This window comes from Ursus maritimus, unplaced genomic scaffold (assembly GCF_017311325.1).
Source record: "Ursus maritimus isolate PB19 unplaced genomic scaffold, ASM1731132v1 scaffold_28, whole genome shotgun sequence".
NCBI lineage: Eukaryota > Metazoa > Chordata > Mammalia > Carnivora > Ursidae > Ursus > Ursus maritimus.
In genome coordinates this window covers 35,842,403-35,865,731 of record NW_024425341.1, presented here as the reverse complement: position 1 = coordinate 35,865,731, position 23,329 = coordinate 35,842,403, and the positions used below count along the sequence as shown (strand labels likewise).

Genomic DNA, 23,329 nt, shown 5'->3' with positions numbered 1-23,329 from the left:
TTTCATGGTATTGTGTTCCACATGCAGTGAACAAATTAATGCATCATTTTTTTTCTACAGGAAAACTGAAGACTTTAATAGCAAACCCTCCAAGGTCAAAATGAATACAGGTATGCTGTCTCTGTTAGTTTTAAACTCTTTAGACTTGCTCTTTAAAAATCATCTTGGCCCCAAATCATTAAGTTAGTACTCTACTGATCTGATTAGTCTAAATTCATTACCTGATTTCCTTGTTTTTGTGCTCCAATCCTGTGGCTATCAAAAGTAGAATTTTCTGTTTTGCTATCTACTCTTAACTCCCTTTTTCTATAACCATATCTTGAAATTAACTCCTATAAGCCCTAAGAAAATGCAGCATGTCATTTGATGCATACATTTGAAATTTCTCACTTAAAATAGGCTAAATGCATAGGCAAAGTGTTCTAGCAGAAAATATTTAAAATTCCTCTTTCTATAAACACTTTATGTTAACAGTGTTAGCAGACAGAGTGCCAAAGCTTCATATGAGATCAGCTTAATTAATCTAGACATAATACACATAAAGGCATAAGCTTTATATTTTTAGAATGAGAACGGTATCTCCAACTAGCTTTCCCCCCCCCCCCAACATTGAGGTCTCTGAACTCTATATTATATACAGGTTAATTGTAACAGTGTTTGTGACACATGTTAGGTACATATACATTTTTTTTCCATAGTAGAAATACTTTAACTTATATTTTCAACTTTCCCTCTGTAATTGTTATAGTCTCTATCAAGTAATTCTGTAAAACCTTCTCACTGAAATTCTGTAACCTGAGTTCTAAAAATACTATTTCCTATCCACAAGTGATCACTGGAAAATTATTTTAGCCAGTTACTCCATGGCAAAGGAGAAAGCGTAGTCCAAGATACTTTCTCACATCAAGCTGCTTGCCTTTTGCTGTCTCTTGTTAGCAAAATGCCCCAAGGGAAGATTCACAATCATTGGTGAGAACCAGTATCTAATCCCTAGATCAACGGTAGAGACATGGACACTTGTCTTTGTCCATGATTCTGTGGCTTCCCCCAGCAGAAACCTGTGGTAGTTGACCTCAGAGAACCATGGGTCAGCTGGCCCCCGAAGATGCAGTTTTAAATGTGGAGAGCAATGGGCAAGATGAGGATATCGGACATAATAAAATATGTAAGGAAGGCTTAGAAATCAAGAAAAATGATAACCCCAGAAATGGACCAAGTAATGGCATCTGGACAATTGGAAATGTGGCAGGTAGACAGTGGAAATGAAAGCAGAAATACTATTAGGCAAAGGGATTGAAGAAGGCAAAAAGAATAGAGAGAACACAGCTGATCAGGAGAAGTCATGGTGCAAAGTCACTCCAGTAGAATGTGCACAAGAGGAAGTTATACTCACTGGGTGTTCTCGGGCATCTTCCCACAGATTCGCGTTGAAGCTAACCTCCCAGTATCCTTCATTTTGTGGAGTGCTGACTTGCCTTTATATTAACGCTGTTAACGACAGGGGTATAATATGTGATTATACTAAATATGCCATATTCATTACAATGCATTCAATAATTAATCTTCGTTGTCATAGAATGTAAGCCCCAGTAGCAGAGTAGGCAAAGAGAAATTTGGACATTTGCTTAGGTCTCTGGGGTACTTGAGACAAGTTACTGCTCCAACAGCATGAATGTAATTCTCAAAAGCATGCTCTCATTTAAAAGGAGTGAGCTCAGCTCTCTATGGAATGCTAATTTCCATAGTTATTTTGCTTATCTGAGTGAATTTACACAAGTATATGCATATAAAATAAGATATTCAAACATATGCATACAAAGTTGATTTAAAGTGACTGGAAACTTTCGTTTAAAATTCCAAAGTAATACGCTAATGTTGCTATAAAAACATACCACTTTAAAAAAATTTTAAAAAAATACATATATATATTGCTGTAGGAAGTTGAAGAAAGCATTGTTGCTATATCTACAAAATGAAGTGGAGATTAGCTCCTAAATATCTGTACATAAAACTGGTCTTCATTGTCTACCTATCAATCATTAAAGAAGTATGTTACTATTTCAATGTCCATGCGTCAGTCACTAAAGTTTTTGAAAAAATAGTCTTCTAAGTTAGCTTTTTCATTTTTAGTCCAATACAGTATAAAAGAGCCAAAGAAATGGGATTCATTTTTCATACAAATGTATCTAAACAATGTATAGAAATATACAAAACATGCTGTATTTCCTTTCTTAGGACTTGTGAACTTTTATTTTCTAAGGAAAACCTTAGCTATTAAAGAAAGGAAGGAGAGAAGTCATCAAATAACGCATAGTGTGTGATTTACCCAGGAGTGCTTCCCAGCAGCTGGAAACAGCTCCTGGAGGCCTACAGCTGGATGCAAAAGTGTCCACTTTGCAGGCCGTGAATGAGTGTGAAGCTGAGAATAGCATCAGGATTCTTTAGGATGACCTCAAGTGTGCAAGACAGCATCCTCATTTTGAGATCTTAAAAAAATATCTTCAAAGAATAGCAGAGAGTACCAACACCTAAGTAAGGAGAAACAGAATAGAATAGATTTTTCTCTTCTAGCAATTTCACAAACGTCTCAACTTTTCAAGGGGAGCTCTGTATTAAACGTTAATAAAAACTGATCCCCATTCATTTTATGTAGGTCTTAGAACTGCTTAGAACACAGAAATTGTTTAACACAGAGGTTCCTATCCTTTGTTTTCCAGTGCCAAGATATCTTAGTAATTTTTAGCCATACTCTCAAGCCAAAAGAAATACCTAACTGTTCTATTTATTAAGTAGTTAAGTGCAGACAACTTAATAAGTACTCATGTTCTACCAACTGAGAAGCAATTCGAAAAAAATAATACACTTCAATAAAAAGACAATCATTTTATTTTATTCTTTATAACCACAGTTACTTACTAACGGGTTGTATGTGCCTGTTGGACACACCCAAACTTCTCGGACTGTGGAATTCGAGCATACATCACCACTCTCTTCTGGTGCAAAATTATTTTCAGAGGGTACTTTGCTCTTTGCCACAGTGATCACCAAAACCCAGGTTTTCAAAGATGTAGTATCATGTAAAGGAAGACAGCACAATTTATCGCGTCGAAAATGGGAACTAGCTCAGGCTAGTGGTTCATGCAATGTCTGAGAGGTAGCACCGTGTTCTCCTCAAGGACATAAAGGATTGACTCTTGTCAATCTCCTGATGGCCCAGGGTACCTCAGTGCAATTTTGGAATCATGAGTTTAACCTGTGACTCTGAAATCTCCTCATTGTGAATTTTTTCTTTCTCATTCCTGCTGGTTTTCAGATGTTCAGAGTTAAAAGAACCAGAAAATAAAATTTCTTAAGGTCAGTTTCCACTTTCAACAGCCTTGACTACACAGTCCTTTCAGACCGTTGATAGCTGCTACCACTGACATCACCTTCACTTTATCTCAAACGTTCCTCCCTTGTAGCTATGTTTTTTGGGGGTATTTTTTTTTGCAGTTTGTTCAAATCCTATTGGTGCCTCTCTTAAAGTTATCTTTAGTATTGTATGTTTCTACCATTTATGTCTTTCTATGTATGATCTTTGATTTGATTTCACGTCTGTTGCTTCAAATCGTTTTTCTGTATTAGTTATTGTCTGCATTAGGAAATTGTTATTTTAAACATGTATTTAAGAAATTACATTTTGACATGAGAATCATTCTACCAATTTTAAGTTCTACTGACCTTCCTGCTTGTGATCTGACCAATAATTCATTCAAATCGTAGCTCCAAGCACTCTTAAATTCCCTCACTTCCAATAAACAAAGTGGATACTTTTAAGAAATAAAGAAGAAGGGGGGAAATGAGAAAACACGTGGCAATATGTAATGATTATGTTATCATATTGGTGGTTATATTATTTGTTTTTCTTGTTCTAACTTTGAAAAAGAATTCAATTTCACTTGTTTTCATTCCAGGGGAATGAGCAAAACTATTTATTGCACATTCCATATACAAAGGAATGTGGGAATGAAATTGGAATCTGTTCATAAATAGAACACGAACCTTCTAATTTTAGAAGTCTAAGCTTCTCATATCACATTAAAATAGCTGATGCACATTCACTTCTTTTATTTCACATTGCGATTTGCATAAAGTGTTAAGTATATAAATCCTCATATACATGTTCAAAAGTACAAAAACAATATAATTTTTTAAACATTGGTCATTTCAATACTGTATATATCGATATTGCCTTTGATTCCAAATAAGCTAATTACTTCCACAACAATAATAACTATGAGAAGACAGAATTTCTATAATATATATATGTTTCTTTATGAATCCTATGTATCAAATATACCATGCCTGTATCAGTTAGTAACTTTTACTTCAAGAAGTGATTCCAGCTACCTTTAGGAATCATAAATAGTTAAAATACAGTAAAATCTAGATGATGGATACAAAATATGTTATACCATAGCTCTCAATACTGAGTCAAGACAGGTTGTCCCTAACCCTAAAAGCTACTCACACTGCTTATATATTTAATATTAATTGAATTTAAATGGTATGAACAACATTGAGTTCTATAGTTGTGTTTTCATTAAAGAAAACCCATAAAATCTAAAGTATAAGATTTTTAACTAAAGCACTGGCATCTATTTCTAGGACAGACCCCTGTTTTTTTGTTCTGTTCTGTTTGTTTTAGTTTGGGGTGGGTGTAAAATTTTCAGATGTATCCCATGGTTACTAATCCTGACCGTTCATCTTCTTCATGGATGTCCGGCACATTCCACTTAAAATGCATGATACTGCATGTGCTTTCTCCTTTGCTCTGGCCTCTGCTATGTCATTTTTTTGCTTTCAGATAGCGGTGGGTGTGCTCGCAAACGTGCCGCCATGTCTGTTACATTAACATCTGTGAAGAGAGTGCAAAGTTCTCCAAACCTATTGGCTGCAGGTATAATATCGCTAACTCACAGAATGTCACAATCCAATGGCTTTATCTGACCTTTCTCTCTTTCCAGAGTTATCTTGTCTGGATGATGAAAGTAGCTGTAAATATCTTCCTAATGCCCTACGAGTTCTTATTTTTCTTGTCTCAAGAATAGCTCCTATCCCTTCGGACTGTTTTTGTTCTAAAAATAAAAAACCAAAGGAAACTGATATCCTATTAAAAAAAATTAAAGAACTAATTAAAAACAACAGTCACCTGCCAAAAATATGTTGAGGAACAACTGTGAGTGGAAGTTTTTGTTCTCATGAACTAAATTACTATAATAGTTAAGATAACTCACAGGTGCTTTAGTTGTGTTTTTTTTTTTTTAATCTAAAAATTGCTGGGGTGGGGACACAGCGGGGCAGGAAAAGGGTTTTGCAGGAGAGTGAATTGATATTAATTCACTTCTTTGCCAAAGGTCACAAACAATGTGATAAAATACTAGTTTTGAAAAAGACCTTAAAACTCCTTTAATCCAATCAGCAGACCCTTCTAATAAAAATTTCTAAACGTCTTGGTCCAGTTAAGATTAGCACATAACCATATGTATATATATAGATAGATTAGCATATAACCATATATATATATATATATATACACACACACACACACACACACACACACACACACACACCTGTGGAAAGTAATCGGAGTGTGATATTTCGGCATCCACGGAGGTGCGTCTCTTTATGACCTACACCTGTGGGTACAATCTGCACCCAGAGGGGTTCCTGCTGTGAAGGATCAAAGTGAACCCAGCAACCCCTGCGGCTGGAGGCCCTGAAATAGGTCCATGCCTTCTCATGACTAGTTGGTTGGTTGACTGGTTGGTTAGTTGGTTTGATTGTGGGTTGGTTAGTTGGGGTTTCCTTGTTTTTTATTTACAATATTTGTGGGTTTGGGAGAAGTTGGAGAGAGATGGAGAGTGTTTATATAATTTTAATTCACACTGTGCCTAGCAGTGTCTTTTACACACATAAATTTAGTAGTTAATTAATACTGAAGATGTCCTTGGTTAAAGCCACTTTGATCCTAAACTAGGCAACCATTTGAGGAAAAAAACACGCTTTCCTGTGTAGAATTCCCACCCTTACCCACCACACCTCCAGTTCACAAATGGATTTCAATGTTCAGGTTTAAATTCCAGTCCAGGTGGTTCCATAATATGGTGCCTTTTTAAAAACACACATTGCATTGCAATGTATATAGTATGATATCATTTTGGTTAAGAAAAATCTCTATATATGTATTTGTACGTTTGTTCGTGTGTGTATGAGCACAGAAAAATGTTAGAAAAACTCAAATGTGTTTATATTGGATACCTGAGGGAAATGGGAATGAAGGGAAAAAGAAAACAAACAAATAAATTGATTAAATAAATAAATAGAATTCCAGGGCCAGGTAATTGGAATGTCGAACCACAAATATCATTAATATATCAACCAAGTAAAATTCTGTCCCCAGGCTACTCAGATGTGGACCATCTGAGTGGACCGTCTAAGGAACGTGGCACTATTTCAACAATGCCAAATTGTTATGATTTTACCAAAGTAACCATGAAAGAAATAACAGTAGATTGAAATAGAGATTGCCATTCCAAAGAGTCAAAACTAGAATATCAATTTCATATCACTCAACTTAGTGGAAAAATTTTAATGCTTCAGAATCAAAATAACAGAAAAGATTTAATACTTTAGGAATATGAAATAATGTTTAGTAGTAAAAGAATGTAATGGCTCTGGACCATTTAAACTTTTATATCACTCAGAATAAGATTTCTAGAGAATGAAGTCCCTTGAACTTTGTTTTTTGTTATATGAAAAGTGGATCTCTTTTGTATTAATTAGACACATAAGATATGATCCCCTTTTCGAGGAAGATTTAATTACATTTTGAAAAAAGAAATCAGCCTCTTTATGACTCTTATGTTATATGGTAGTCTTTACAAGAACCTATTTGACGCAGTGTCTCTTTGTGAATCAAAGGGAGATTAGTAAATATTTGCTACATTAGATATTATAAAAATAAAACAGCCTTTCAGTAAAAGACCACCTCCACAAAGGATTCTAAGCTTCCCTCCGTCCCCTCTCAGGTCACAAAGTCAGTAAGAGCTGCTTCTCATCAATTATTTGTCCCTTAAATCAGTGTGTCTTTGTCAACCCTTTAGAAGTAAAGTCCCAATTGACAATTCATAGCACACCCTGATGTTTTCAACCTAAGCTAGAACCACAGCAACGACCATGTTGACCATTTTATTTTACCAAAACACTTGGCAGTCTAAGATAACACTGATATGGTAGTATGCTATGGTGACCGGGTCCGGCCAACACCACCCATGTGTTTTACACGTGTCCTTGGGAAATGTCATCTTGTACCTCAAGTTTCCTTTAAAAAAAAAAAAAAAGAAAAGAAAAGAATCGATTTGTCATTTTCCTACCTCTCTGAGAGCTTAATCATTTCCCAAACTCACAAGGATTAGTCATAATTAAATAAGAGTAAATGAAGAAAAAAAATAAAAAGGCTTATCACAGTACTTAGAAACACAGTAGGCATTCAATTACTTGACTTGAATTAATATGTTAAATTAATTCTTGGAAAGCATTTGAGCTCTTTAAAGAAAGGAGCTAAAAGAATTAAAGTCAACATAATTTTCAAGAGAAGCATAGTTTATAATGTCTAATATACCATATCAGTTAAAAGGAATTTAAAGAAAAACTCAGAGTAAAGATTATAATGTAACAGGTACCACAAACACAGCTACATAAAAATCGTGATTTTGGAATCATAAAATCGGAAAGGACCTTTGAGGGCATCCAGCCCAATCCCCAGACTGAGCCAGGAATGCCTTGCCAACTTCTGTGACACGTGTCTCCCACCTTGCCTGGACATAGGGAACGTTCATTGTATCTGTGAAGAAGCTTATAGTTCCTAATTCTCACAGACCCTATTTATATTCACATGCAAAATAGCCAGGGAATGATAAATCTGTCCCACTTATTCATTCTTAAATATTCAGAGAAGCAATGACCATCAATTAAAGACTGCCAGAAATTAAAGGCTCTGATCCCTAGAATTTTCACAAGTGAACAAGATACTGGGCAAACCAGTTTTGCCATGACTCTCTCATCATTTACATGCTAGACCTTTTTTTTTAAAACAATATTCTCTTTACTTGACATGGTTCCAGGATGCTTTCTGTTACCTGCTCCAAACCACACTTGTCCCCACTTCCTAAGCTTTCTTGGCAGAAATTAAATAAAAGCAAGTCTATGGTGAATAGTAATCATGTGGGATGGTATTTATCTTTCAATGCCCCTGAAGAATTGTAATAAAATAGCAAATCAGGACTGGGTGTATAAAATATCTATAACTGGTTTATGTTAAAAAAAACAAATGTTGTACATTTGAGTATCCTGAAGAGACCACCTACTTAAACGTAGATTTTAATCATTAGCATAAGACTCATTAAATACGGGTTCATCCTGAAGTTTTAATCCATGACCATTTTTCTCCCTTCTCCTTGCTCATAATTCTACACACTGTGTCTACAATGTTAAGCAGGGCTCAGTAGAGTTCATCCTTATTATTCTTTTAATTCGAATGTAATTTTAAAAGGTAACCATTATTAATAGCTCATATTTCTTTAGCAGAGGAACAGTTTCATTTGGAAATCCCTGGGCCCAGTACAGGGGGAGAGAGAAGTCTCTGGTAGAGCCCAGAGTGACTGTCCTCTGAGTCTTGAACTTAATGTTTATCCCACTGTAGGTTTCATCGTCTCCAATGTGGTCACCAGTGGGAAGAAACAGAACTGCCCCTCTACAAACTATCAATTAAAGGGAGTTTATTTCAATTGTCCTTCAAATCTGCTCAATCAATATACCTTCCTCTTCTACACCGAGTCTACACCACCTCCATCCCCAGCATTTACCCACACACCATTCTTTACGAGCTCACTTTTATCAAACTAAGAGTGAAATAAACTCCCTATTCCTAAGCAAATAATTATAATATAAATAGTAATTATTCATGCTGCTTCCCTTTTCACCGCCATTCCCTCGGGTTCCAAAACATGTTTTTTGTCCACAAACAGAATGTGACACGCAGGTGGTCACGACATCTCTCTTCCCAAGTGCCCCACAGCAGAATTCTAACGATTACTCCGTATTGCTACCCTGTTTGTTTTCTTTATAGAGTCCTCATCATTATTTAAGTGATTGAGAATTTCAATCACTTCTGCTTCCAGTAAGTCCTAAAATTAGAGTCTAGTAAGCATTCCACATATAATCTTGAAAGTTATTTTTTACTTTGTGGTACCCATTTTATTACCCCGATTTTAGGTTCACTGGAGATAAATTCCGTACTAAATTAGCCATTATCATAAAGGATGCAGATTTGTTAGTCTTCCCTAACTCACCTGAGCTGGACACATGGCAATGTACTCTGTGTTAATTCATATTTCTTCTTCTTCCTTTGATTTGGAAAGAATATCAAATATTTTATCTAAAAGTCGAACTCTCATTTCTCAACTCATTTTTATCACTCCAAATTCAGGTGCTTAGATTTCAAAATATCCCATAAACATTAGAAAGAAAATGAAGAGTTCTTTTTACATGTAACATCCATGTTCTATTAGGCATTGAAATACAGCAGTTTAATAATGGTTTCGGGGACCCTGGGGGAAGAGTCCAGAATTGGATAAAAGATCAGGCTGGATGACCCCCAAGGTCCTTTCTAAAGTTCAGGCTTTATGATTCTACATGAAGTTGACCATGTGGTATAAAAGAACCAAGCAATACAAATCGATTACTTCAAGTGTTCGTAAGTTACAGAAGATTCTTGAATGTATAATTTGAATAAAACCGACAGTCAATATGTCATCGAGCCACTTTCCAGCTGCATTGTCAAAAGCAATTTATTAATACTGAAACTCATTTTCCACAGCTTACTGCAAGACAATGGAATATATTGTAACAGCTCTTTCGCATTTGAATACAAAATGACCATTTTAGCAATAAGGAGAAAATTCAAAGTCTAGAGTAGAGAATGAATTGAAAATATCACATAGTATGGTAGAAACAAGTACACTTTCTTAAAGCATAAAAAAGAAATGCAAACTATAAGAAATCGATCGCTGTCTAACACAGGAGTTGAGTATGGTTAGTAACACCGGAGCACTAAAAGCTAAGTATCTGGTGTTGGTTTAATGCTTGGAGAAACAGTCACTGCTTACAAACCAGATCCTTTAATTTGGTATTTTAAAACTCATATATCCAGCTTAGGCAATAATAAGATAGAATTACATGGCTGCAATATCATCGAAGGAAAAAAATCAGTGTTTGTTATATGTGTTAATTACATATTATGTTTAATGAATGATACTCTCATTGAAATCAAAATAAATGCACAAACCTCCCGGTTAGTAGATTTGATTTACTTAGCGTTTTAGAAATGAAATAATGTTTGAAAAAAAAAAAAAAAAAGTGGATGTGGTTTTTTGCCAAGTGATCTTTACTGGGTCGTTCATTTCTTTTTCCCTAGTATTAATTTCAACATTTCTTTTTCTTTTAGGGCGTGATTCTCAGTCACCAGACTCAGGTACAGAAAAGCTACTCTGAATAATCATTACATTTGTTCTGAGTTTTTCTTAACATATCCGTAGTCACACTGTTGACCTCGTAGTAAACTTCAATTGCATATCCAGTTATGTCTATTAAACTAAATTTAATATAAAAAGAAATCTTCAATTTTGGAAATAAAAATAAATTTTACCCCCCCAAAAATGTTAAAAGTGAATGTAGATATTTTTGTATCCAATTTGTTTTCCCTTAATAAAAGCTTGGAGATCTTACAATGATCGAAATCAAGAGACACTGAATGGAGATGCTACATATTCCTCTCTTGCAGCAAAAGGTTTTAGAAGCGTTCGACCAAACTTACAAGAAAAAAGATCACCAACTCAGGTAATCCAGCACGCTCTTGTCTACTGTGTTATTCTAAAGCATGTTATCAGACTACCACTTTAGAGCCTCTTCTCTAATAACATGTGCATATTTAGGTAATGTTTTATCTTCAATATGTTTTGCTTTTGTATTTGTATTCCTTGGCAACCATATATTTAAAACATAGAAGACAAGTTTTAAGTTCAAAACAGGCTTTGTGGGTTTTTATTTTTAATTCAGGTCATAAAGGTAGATCGTTTCCAACATAAGGTTTATAGTATTTTCTAATTCTTAAAATGCTGTCAGCTGATGCTTTGGATTTCAAAGTTATGAGGTCTGCAATATGTTATTTATTCCATAAACATGAGCTATGCAACTGTTTATTATATTAACTAAAAGAACTCTGTGTTGGAGATACTAGTAAAATTGTGCCCCAAACATGAAACGTGTTATCGAAACAATGTGACTAAATATACAGGACTTATATCTCGAAGTCTAAAAATATGCCAAGAAAACCCATATTCATTTTTAATATAATTTTCAAGAATATAGATGGAGACAAACTTCATAATGTATTCTCTATAAAAACTATTTTCTCCCAGAGAGCAGCTATTGATAATAAATTCAAATGCATTCTAAATGATCATTTAATCTAGCCAACAAAATGTGTAGAATAATAAGAATGTATGACATTGCTTTACTTTCTTTAAGGGTAAGGTTGACACTGGTTTCTATAATGACTAACTCTGACTTTCTCTCTGTTTTTCCTTCAACGTTATTTCTCTCTCCGGATGTTTTTGGCAATCCAGGCACCCTTTCCACCACCCAGAAAAGAGAGCTTTTGTAGCTCTTTGATAACCAATCACACAAAGGGTGACATTTTAGACCAGTTAGTAACTAACACACAAACTCCCTCCTGTACAAAGTACTTTACTAACAAAAAACCTCTTGAGGGAACTATGTATTCTAATGATGACTCCAACCAGACAATTGTATATTCAGAAGAATCTAACACAACTGTGTCGTATACACAAAAAATCACTAACCCACTACCAGCAGCAGCCAGCACAGGTCCCCTACCAAATGCTGATATCAGCACCCCTTTTCTACAAGAGGACTACATGCAAGATTCTCAGACTCGAAGAGTTTCTACATTGAAACTAATCCATAACCAGGACCTAGGAAGTAGTGTCCACTTTAATACTCCACGGTTTTCCCAACCTGCAGAAGTCCCGTCATTTCTCAAAAGGCCTTGCTCACCACCCCCTAACCCAGTGCCTGAGATACACACAGCATCTCTTTCCATTCAGATAAATCCTGTTTCAGGACATGATCCTGAAAGCCACAAACAGCTACCTGAGCTTTCTCCAGAGACTACAAAGATACCTCCTCTGCAAGAGAGACAAAAATCTGCAGTTGCTGCGGCCTCTCAGTCCTCAGACTGCCGGGTGGTACATTACACTTTCCAATCTCTTCTTACAGGTGTTCAGTAGAGACCCTAACCCTTTTGGTTTGGGCTTCTTATATAACCTAATGCTTTGTAGCTTCAAGCAGGAAGGGAAAGGAGAAAGAAACCGTCTTCCTCATCTTCCTACTTAAAACCCCACTAAATTCATCAATAAACTTCTAGATATCTTTTAATTAAAAAAATAGTAATATATACCAATGTGTATATATGTATACATATATATGTATGTTTGTATATATGCAAACACACAGATCTTTTATCCAGGAATCATGTTCCAAAATTTTTTCCTTCTAAGTATTTATTAGAAGTCATTGATGGATTGGTTATCACTTAAGACTCTGCAAACCACTTCAGTGTTCAAAGTACTTTTAAGTTTTACAGAAATATTTTTTATGCCAGACCTCTGAGTGCCTAGATTTACTTTATTTACATATATAAATTCTCTTAAAATAATTAGCAGTTATAATTCACTTTGGCAGGAAACATGTATTTTAATTCAATCAGCATTTATTTCTTTGTAGCTCAATATTCATTTTCACTGAACCTTCATCTATTTCCACCTTTAAAAATTTATTTCAGAAAGTATATTCATCAATCTTTAATACCCAGACAGGAAGTAACTTTTTATTTCCCTATATGTAAAATTCTTTCATGGAATTGTTCTGCTGACATTTATTCATCATTTAGAAGAGAAATATGTTCCCCTTCGTGGTTTCTGCAAAATGGCATAGTGTTAAGAGCATAAGCTTTAGGGATAAATCGATTTCAGTTCAACTCCATCCCTTTCCCCACCTGTAAAGCAGAAACCTTAAGCTTAGATGATTAAAAAGACAAGTGGATGTTTTCACACTTCTACTAAAATATCTCCTTCATCAGCTAATTGTGATATGCAAAATTAATTCATTAGAGAAATTTCTTTGAATTAAGGTAATATCTTTTGAAGCCCCTATGAAATATGACAACAATAATTATAATAACAACTAACAAACACTAAGAATTTATCATATGCTGGCACTGTTACAACTTATTCGTATTTATTAATAACTTCCACAATCCCATGAGGTAGGGAGCAAAATCAAAACACTACAGACAGTGCTCTGCCAGTGTCAGAGAGCAAACTTAGTTTGTCCCAGGACGCCTGCCTCCAGGAAGCAGGAGTAGGACAAGTCAGAGCAAACACCACCACATTAACAACTCAGGTTACTCATCCAGCATAGTTTGGTTCTTCTCGATGGTTTTATTATGCTTGAAAACCTAAGTTTGATAAGTTTCTTTTTCCGTGTGTTTTGTCACTATCCATGCTGCCCAGAGATAGTTGATTTCATTACATAATCCCCAGAGAATCAGCGTGATCCACAAATTAAGATTTGAGATCCTCTCACTTTATTTCATTCAACAATTATTTATTGGGCATCTACTATGTGTCAAGTCTGATCTAGTCACAGAGCTGTATTTGAAATCATTGATAATTAAAATCTTGCCAGGGAGGGGCAAATATTAATAAAAACTCACATAAGTAGATTACCTACCTCGGAAGGAGTTTATATAAATAACTAAGCAATGCTAAGCAGGGATCTGGGGAGCAGAGTCCATGTTACTTAGATAGCAAAAGACTCCTCACTGAGAAGACAGAATAGCTTTGGAGGGTGAAGCCTGTTCCTGCTAGAGAGACAGCATCTAGTATTAAAGGCTTTAAAGCTGAAGTGTGCTGGGGCTGCTCAAGGAATAGCAAGGAAGCCAGTGGAAAGAAGAGGAAGAAAATGAGGCGTAGGGTAAGCAGATGTGAAGACAGAGGTCACAGAGGCCAGATGACAGCAATCCCTGCAAGCTATTGCAGGATTTCAACTTCTATTCTCAATAAAAATGGGAGTCCTTGGGAGATTTTGAGCTCCCACATGTTCTTTGACTCATCATCTAATTGAATCATTCTGGCCACTCAGTTGAGAACAACCTATATAGGACGGTAAGAAGGAGAGTAGGCAAGGCAGTTACGTGGCTCTTGCAACCATTTAAGTGACAGATGATGGTGGCTCGAAGCAGGGTGGAAGCAATGAAGGTGATGAGAAATTGGATTCTGGATGTATTTTGAAAATGGAGAGAAAAGGACTTCCTGACAGACTGACTGCATGTGGGACATGAGAGAAAGAGAAGATTGACTCCAAGGTGTTAAGCCTTTACAACTAAGAAGGATGGAATTTGCCATCCTTTGTCCATAGAGACAGGACGACTGTGGGTAGAGCAGGTTTGAAGAAAGATCAGAGGTTCCATTTGGGACATGATAAGTTTGAGGTGTCTATTAGATATCCACATGGAGAGGTCGAGTATGAAGTCTGATATAGAAGTCTGGCATTCAGGTGAAGGGTCTAAGTTGGAGATATAAGCCATCAGCCTATAGATGGTTTTGTAGCCAAGAGACTGAATGAGATCAGCAGGGCATGAGTACAGAGAGAACAGAAAGCCGGAGGACTGAGCCCAAGAGCATCACCGTAATGAGAGGAGGAACCAGCAAAGGAGACTAAAAGGAGTGTCCGCTAAGGGAGGAGTAATCCAGGACCATATGGTGTCCTAAAAGCCCCACTAGGAAAGTGTATGGAGAAGGGATGGTTAACTGCACAATACTGTTGATAGGGCAGGTGTGCCATGACCGTCTGACTTACCCTTGACTTTGTAGTGGGGCCAGAGACTTTCTCAGAATGGGCTTAAGAGAGACCAGGAGAAGAATAATTGGAAAGACATCCTTTCAAGGGGTGATTATTGTAGACCCTTTCATCCAGTTATTCCCCATCCCTGAGTCTCAGTCCTTCATCTGTAAAATGGGGATAATAATGGCATTCATCTCATAGCACTGCAGTGAGGCTTGAATAAGATACTGTATATAAGCAGTTTGGTGTGGAGCCTGCTACACAGTAATCCCTCAATATGTAGTAGTTGTTTTGTTTTGTTTTGTTTTTTTAAATAATATCCTTTTGGGGGTGCCTGAGTGGCTCAGTTGGTTAAGTATCCTACTCTCAATTTCAGCTCAGGTCACAATCTTAGATTCCTGAGATTGAGCCCCAGATGAGCTCAGCTCAGAGTCTCCTTAGGGTTCTCTCTCTCCCTCTACCTCCTGCCCCTGCTCGTTCTCTCTCAAATAAATAAAATGTTTTTAAAAATTAATATCCCTTTTCCAAACTCTGCATCTGTTTGGGAAAAGGAAATATATTGTTTTCAATGATACATTTTTTTATAAGTGGATTGAAGTTTATTTCACCTGACCTGCAGTTTGTTCCAAGATGACAATGTGCTGTCCTTTATAGCACTTTTTCAAAAGGGGGCCTAACATTATTGCAGTTTTGACTTTTTTTTTTTTTTGGGTAGTAAGAATATTTAACATGAGATCTGTCTACACTTTTAAAAAATTTTAAAGTGTACAACACTGTATCATTAACTACAGCCACAATGTTGTAGGGCAGATCTCCAGAACGTATTCATCTGGCATAACTGAACCTTTATACCTGCCGAACACCAACCCATCCTCCCACACCCACCCCTGTCCCTGGCAACCAGCATTCTACTGTCTGCTTCTCTGAGTTTGACTATTGTAGATACCTCATGTTGAGTGGGACCATGCAATATTTGTCCTTCCGTGACTGGCTTATTGCACTGAGCATAATGTCCTCAAGGTTAATCCACATGACAAGATTTCTTTCTTTCTTAAGACAGAAGAGCATTCCACTGTATGTGTATACCACATTTTCTTTATCCATCCATCTACCGATCCAAGGTGTTTCCACATCTTGCCTATTCTGATATATGTCACTTTTAAGTCTCATTTTCCATGTAAGGGCCTTTCACAATGGTGACCTTTTCATTTTAAATACTTACATTCCACATTCTGGCAAGAGCTCTCATTAAATGCTGAGGTCTATATGCTACACTCCATGAATCAACCCGACATAGGCTCTATTATAAACAAAAATTCTCTACACTGAAAAGTGAAAAGGAAACTTCAGTGTCCTGCCAAGTTTCATTTACTTTTCTTGTTGTTGTTATTATTAAAGTCTGACCATTGGCTTAAGAGGAAAACAGCAACCTACTTTTAGGCATTTTGTTTCTCTCCGTATTTGATAACATACTGCTTTATAAGCTTCATATGCTTAAGTTTTCTTCTTACGAAGTTATGAATAGAGAGAACACAAAATGAGGTGTGTTCCCCTTCTGTTACTGTGGGAACAGATATCCTGTTGCTAAAAATGTCACATTGTTCTTCAATGTCAGATAAGTGAAGGTCTAAACCAGAAGCTTTGAAAAGACAGCAAAAGCTCCACCCTAAACATTTTCCCTGGCATTTGTGAATGCTGTGCCCTTTGATTCGGGAAGATAAACTCGACCCTTCTATTATGAAATAACGTAATCAATCATATGCCAAAGCCCTACTTTCACAGCTGCTGCCGCACATATGTTGGGGACTCAGAGGAGAATTTGTCTCATTGTCATGTAGAAGAAGAAAAGTCACCTCTTTTGCTCCATGGGGTCAAGACTGATAAGTTAAGGAAGGCAGAATCATGAATGAATGTCAGCAGCGTGGAATGATAGGAAAGGTGTAGAATATAGAGTAGGCTTTCTAGACCAAGCCCATCAATACCAGCCCAGATCACTCATGTATGCTGTCAGGCCGGCCAACCAATGTCCCACAACTTCTTCATTGGTCTGTTATGCTATTAGTTGATCAGGTCTCGGGCAATTTCTTCATCTGAGTAAATTTAGGTCATGTGAATATTTGAGTGATTCATCAGTAGAGCATATTTTGGAGCCCGATATGAATTTAGAAATCACCAAGTCTCTCCTCCACAGCACCTCCAAACCAATGAACGTGAGCGTCTTCTTGAATACGCTTAGGCATCGAGAGCTCAGTCACTTTAAGAGGCAGCTCTATAGGGCTCAAGCCATTCTCAGGTCTAATTATGAGGAAGTATTTTTAATACTGAGTCATAATCTGCCTTAACGTCTGCATATTCTTCCCATGGACCAAAAGAGATGAAATTCTCTCCTTTTCTATATGAAAGTTTTCATATTTTTGTTCTCTCTACTCTGCTCTTTGCTTTGTGCAAAGAATTCCTGTGCCTTCTAAGCATTTCAGTTTTTTTTTAATGACTCATTTATTAAGAGCTATGACAACACACCAGACACTGGACTAAGTCCTTACATTTCCACACCTGATTTTCATGACCTTTAGGAGACGGTTTTATTAATGTCCACATTTTACACATGAGGAAGCTGAGGCCCAGGGAGGTAACAGGACCTGCCCCAGTCTGTCTGACTCCAGATCCATAGGTCAACCAGTAGTTCCACTGCCTCTGTTTTCTGATATAACTTGACTCTTGAACCCCATCTTCTGGCACCGTTCTTAACATATGACACCTTCCCATGATTCAAAATCACATTCTCCATCTGAGTACCACAGAGGACTTGAAATTATAGATATGTTTTGTTTGCTTGCTACTGAGTTCATTTTATTTTTAATTTGGCTGCCTTAAGGAGGAACATGCCTTCTCCATCCCACTATGGTCCCACCATTCCTTCTTATCTAATGCCTGGCCCTATCTGCACATTCTGGGCACATTCCTAGCCCAGGGTAGGCACTTGAGTTGGCCAGGCCTGCACACCAATACACCTTATCCACTGCTGACACTCAGCCTTCCTGAGTCTCCTTGCTCCTTAATCCCTCAAGGAGCCCAACCTAGAGTTAGTGATCTCTTTCATCAACAGCAGCCCCTCAGCATTCTGGGTTGAATTCATTTGGACCATGATGTTCAATGATAATCTGAATAACCAAATGCTCTCTCTTACAATATTAAGTGTCTTGGGGTTTAAGTGCTGTCCCTTTCTTTTGTAGAAACCAGGCAGCAACAAACTGGTGTTTCTAGCTCCTCCCTCCCTTACAGTAAACTGAAGAAAGTAAAAACGAACATATACCAATGAAAATTGGTGAACCTTGGCCTGTAGTCAAACACCTTAACCTTACATGTCTTGAAAGATGGAGACCCAAAACAACTAAGATGATTTTCTGCAGTCATTGGTCCATCTGCCACCAGTAGGAAAAAAAAATTGCTCTTTCTTTAAGTTAATTTTTCCTACTCTAAGTAATCCAGATTAACAACATACTTCCTCTCCCCTTTTCAGGCTCTCGCTCCTACTCTTATCATATTTTCCTCAGAGAAACATGTATAATATGGTTTTCTCTCCTGCTATATCTGAGAAAGAATTTCATTAATGAGGAGATCAGGGTGAAAAACTAGTCTAAGACATCGTTTACATTTTTACGGCAGATATTTCAAAGCTTTTGTGTAGGTAGTCTATAGAGTTGATTTTTTTAGTCTTGTCTATAGCAATTTAAGTGTGATATGACTCACCAAGTGTTATTTCGTCTGTTACACACACATATATTAAGACTCAAAATTGTGAACATATCAGGAGACAGTGAGAGAAGTTCAAAAAGCGAACTCGTTCTGCACTCTCTTGGAAGAACCAATGAATGGATAAAGACCATTCCCACACACAGTGCTATACAACCAAACTGATCATATTACCCATGACAATGGTGGTGTTAGAGAGAACAGGCTTGGTGTTTGACATGTAGCAAATCTGAAAGGATACATACAGGGAAGCCAGTCCAGTGAGGGTTACAGTCATTAGATTTGCCTTCTAAATTTGAAGGGAAAAAAACTCCTTTGAGCATATAAGTCAAATCCATTGGCATGATTTATATTACTTAAAAAAAATTTTCACTTAGCATAAGCAAAACTAAAGAGACTCATGGAAAACTCTTTAGTGAAACTGCATTGTTATGAGAAATTCCATGGACGCTATCCTCACCCAAGATAGCTTTATACTTGATTGCATTTGGACCTCTAGCAAGATTCTAACATACTAAATTATAATTATTGTAGTTTCATAAAATTATAGTCTTACTTCATAATAATACAGTTTTACTTTATTATAAAAATTTACTAATAACATGGATTCATTCCTACTAGAATATTTTAAGTTCTGGCTAACTTGAAGATTTCTGTTAGTTAATTCTAGAGATTTTAAAACTGTATACAGTAAAAGAGTATCACTTTTAATGAGTGTGTTTAAACAACAAAAATAATCTTATTAAATAAAAACAGAAAAAGGAAATCTGTCTTTTTACACAGGGTTGGAATTTCTTAGCTTGTTAGATTAAGAACATGCTTTCCAGTATCCACAAACCCCTTAAGTTTATGCAGAATTTTATGTATGAATTTGTGTATTTTTCCTAAGAGAAGAATCAATAGTTTCATCAGATTTTTTAAGGTAGCTATGACAAAGAGAAAGAAATATATTTGATTTTTTAAGTATTCAATTAAAAGTCTGAGAAAAATAATTATGACTTTTTATGAGATCAATAGCCTCTATGACATCAACTGTTATTAAAATCATAGCTGGCCAAGAACCCCAAATAGTACCATTTAAACCTTTACTAGGCAAGATTTCTAAGTTTATACAGTTGTCTTTAATTCATCCCCCCTCCCTGTATTAATGCCCTAGAATACGTCTGGCTATCTGTCTTACAACTGGCACTGCATCAAACACTCAAGAAAACCTCTCCTCTGACGGGGGAGGGGGGTAGGGAGGAGTTGAGAAAAAAAATTTTGTTTCAGAGCTTCCTTTACTCATGATGAGGCTGATGCTTATCGTCATATTTGACTGTGTGGAAAGACATCACAATGGTATGAAGGGATAGTTACAAAACCTGTCATGGGCCATCCACTCTCTTCCTTTCACAGACAACCCCTCCACCATGTTTAGCCTCTTAGGTCACACAGCCTTGGAGGTATTAAACCTTTTGTTTCTCCAGTTTCTTTCTCCTTTACCTGGACATAAAACCAACAGCAGCTCTAACCAACTGGGGTACCTTCTAACCGTCATCTGGGGCTGCTTTTTGTGTCCACTTCATGTTCACACACAGGTACCTCTATTTGTACTGCTCGGATACTTTAAAGTTCAATTCTCTTAGTATCTTACAGTGAAATCAAAAAAGAGATTCACTGAGTGGAAAGGAAACAAATTTCCCTTTCCACTTAATCACTTTTAGTTCATCATTCTTTAGATCTGTAAAGCAGGAAAAAAAATGAGGCGACCTGTTTTACATCTGGGGGACAATTTCCAGGGTGGGGGAGGCAGTAAGGAGAAATCTGCTATAAGATTTTTCTATTGAAGGGAAACGAATTCTCCACCCAATAGACAACCTGATATTTTTGTCGTCACAGGTACCAAACACAAAACTTCTGAGGGAAAAATTCCATTATGCCAGCACTCCCAAAGCTCCCGCCAAAATTACCACGGAGTGCCGTGTGAACACTGGTCTTACTTTCAAAAACACTTACCGGCTTCATTTCTTCATGTTTCCGTGCTTGTTCTGTACTGTGTGCTGGCACCTAATCCCTTGAATGTGTTCCTTAAAGGCTTTGCAAATGCAGCTGACGATAAGGCTGAATAAAGCCTTCTCGGCCACACTGCAAAAAGAGAAGTTTTTATTAACTGGATAATGTGTATCTGTTTTATTCTTCTCTCAAACTCAGCCTGGAAACCAGAACTTAGCTGCCAGTGTGCTGGAGGTAAATGCTTCACAGACACACAGACAAACCGCACCAGAAGCCTCTTCTTCACGCCTTACTTCTGTGGTGCTTTTTCACTGAACCACTTTACCCAACAGTGGCTCCGACTCGGTCACTGACGCCATCACCACCTGCTAACTGGGGGCTTCACAACTGCACAGACCCCTGACCCTCCCACACTGCTTTGTATAAACCCCTTCTCCTTGCTCCTGACCTCCTGACCCACAGCCATACCTCAGGCTCTCTCTACCGACTTGTCCTGCCCCTCTGGAGAGTCCTCCCCTGCCATCCCAGATGAGCTCAGGTGGCTGCCCATTCTGGAACCTTCCCCAGTCGTGGGTCAGAGGTCTGCAGTGACAGGTGGCATCCCCATAACCACCACTGCTGCCAGGCATGCAATCGTTCTTCCTCTCTTTGCCCCCATCGCTTTTCAAACAGATCTCCATGGGCCAAACACAAGGACTGATTGATTTCTTGTCCGCCATCTCGTTTTCCTGCCAAGCATTTTTATTCACATAGGTGTAAATTACTTCTAAACCAACTCCATACAGTCCGTCCAGAAAATCCTTTACAGTAATCCTCATAAGTCTACTTTGCGATGAAAAAGTCAACTGTACTCTCCTCACTCATTTTAAACTCCTCACGGTTGCTAGTTGTTCCAGCTAATGAGTTGTACGGTGATTTGCCGTGATAACATTTTTTATCTCAAAAAAAGTAATTACCTCAGAAATTTAGATAAGTGCACATATAATATGATGATGATTAGATTATAGGGAAAGTTTAAAAATTTTCAAAATTTGAACCCAGTCTTGAATCCTGGTAGGTAACAGTTTGCTTCTGAGATTCATATGAATGTGTCCTGTGGGAATAGTTTGTATATGCATGTTTCTCACATACACAACTGCTGACCGCATGATGCTAACTCGCTTCTCGCTCACTGACAGCTACCTCTTTTGAACCTCTGATTCATTACAGTGGTGAATGCTGTAAATACTCTTAGTCTACATGGCAGTAGTTTCGTCCTCTGATTTTTTGGAATTATTTTTCCTGAGCCGTTCTGGCATAGAAATGTGTGAATTCATTAATGGTTTTATATATCAATAATTTATTTTCCACTTAGAGCAATATAGAAATACTTCCTATACATATGACATCCTTTAAATATGTCTATATGACAAGCTGTCCCTAATAAATGATTCATGAATGACTAAAATGCTTTGAAGTCTTAAAGTGCAGATTTTCAATCACATATAATGGATAGATAATGGCTTCATTTTGAAAAGTACATAACTTTAGGCCAAAAAAAGAAAAAAGGAATGTTTTTCTAAAATTGATCTCATAGCGCAGTTTGAAATAAGCACAGTTAAAAACAAAATTTTAGTTGTGGAACATAGTTTTTATGTTGTGTCAAGGTCATAAACCTGAAAATTTCACTCATGGAGAAATATATGATGAGCCATATGTTTCTCAAGATTGCAATTATAGAAGGTAAAAGATGCTTTTTAGTATCTTTCTTAAATACTTAACAATACTTTAGATGGGGTTTCTTATTCATTCAATGGCTGGGTATAAAACTTTGCCGTGAAATGTTCCAGTTAGTGACTGGGCTAATGAAAAAAAACACCTCCCTTTCCAGAGCACACCCACCTGTCACTACAGCCGGGAGCTCAGCAGGCTGGGCCTCTCCTCATGCTCTCCTGTGTTTTCAATTGTTCTTCACTTTTATAACTTCAAAGAATGGTAGGACCTTTAGCCAAAGATACAGAACAGTGATAGTATATCAATTTATGTACCAACTGATTCAATTTGCTGTTTTCAAGACTTTTCAGGAGCCTGAGAAGCACACGTATAGAGTCCTGTGGGTACAACCAGAACTAACTGTAACTGAACTTAGTTTCAAGTGACAATTGAAATTGCACCTAGGTTCTCCAAGAGATGATTTTCCTAATAATTATTTCACTCTAACAATAAAGTCTTTTCTAAAAATTCTAAAGGTATTATTTCCTTAGTAAACTCCTACTTGGTTTAACGGGATGAAAGCCTAAGTCTATTTGGAGTATTTTTTTTTAACCCATAATCAATGTTACTGAAACCATCAAAATAGGATTCAAGGCAATTTTCCTAGGTTTAGTAACAAAGTAACGTGATGGGTTTTTTTTTTTTTTAAAGATTTTATTTATTTATGTGACAGAGAGACAGCCAGCGAGAGGGAACACAGCAGGGGAGTGGGATAGGAAGAAGCAGGCTCCTAGCCGAGGAGCCCGGTGTGGGACTCGATCCTGGAACGCCGGGATCACGCCCTGAGCTGAAGGCAGACGCTTAA

General features: G+C 37.0%; 1 protein-coding gene across 3 annotated transcripts in view; it reads left to right on the top strand.

The window, feature by feature from the left end:
• The window catches only part of SORBS2 (sorbin and SH3 domain containing 2), a 175,917-nt gene that overhangs the window by 80,718 nt on the left and 71,870 nt on the right, over positions 1–23,329 (top strand). The window contains exons 2-5 of one of the 3 annotated variants that reach the window (XM_008710467.2): positions 61–110; positions 4,847–4,939; positions 10,547–10,573; positions 10,814–10,938. In XM_008710467.2, coding sequence (XP_008708689.1) covers positions 101–110; positions 4,847–4,939; positions 10,547–10,573; positions 10,814–10,938 — 255 coding nt within the window. In that variant the 5' untranslated portion in view covers positions 61–100. Of the gene's footprint in view, positions 1–60; positions 111–4,846; positions 4,940–10,546; positions 10,574–10,813; positions 10,939–11,774; positions 12,369–23,329 lie in introns of those variants that run through there. The other 2 variants (XM_040643396.1, XM_008710469.2) reach the window with 2 other exon arrangements.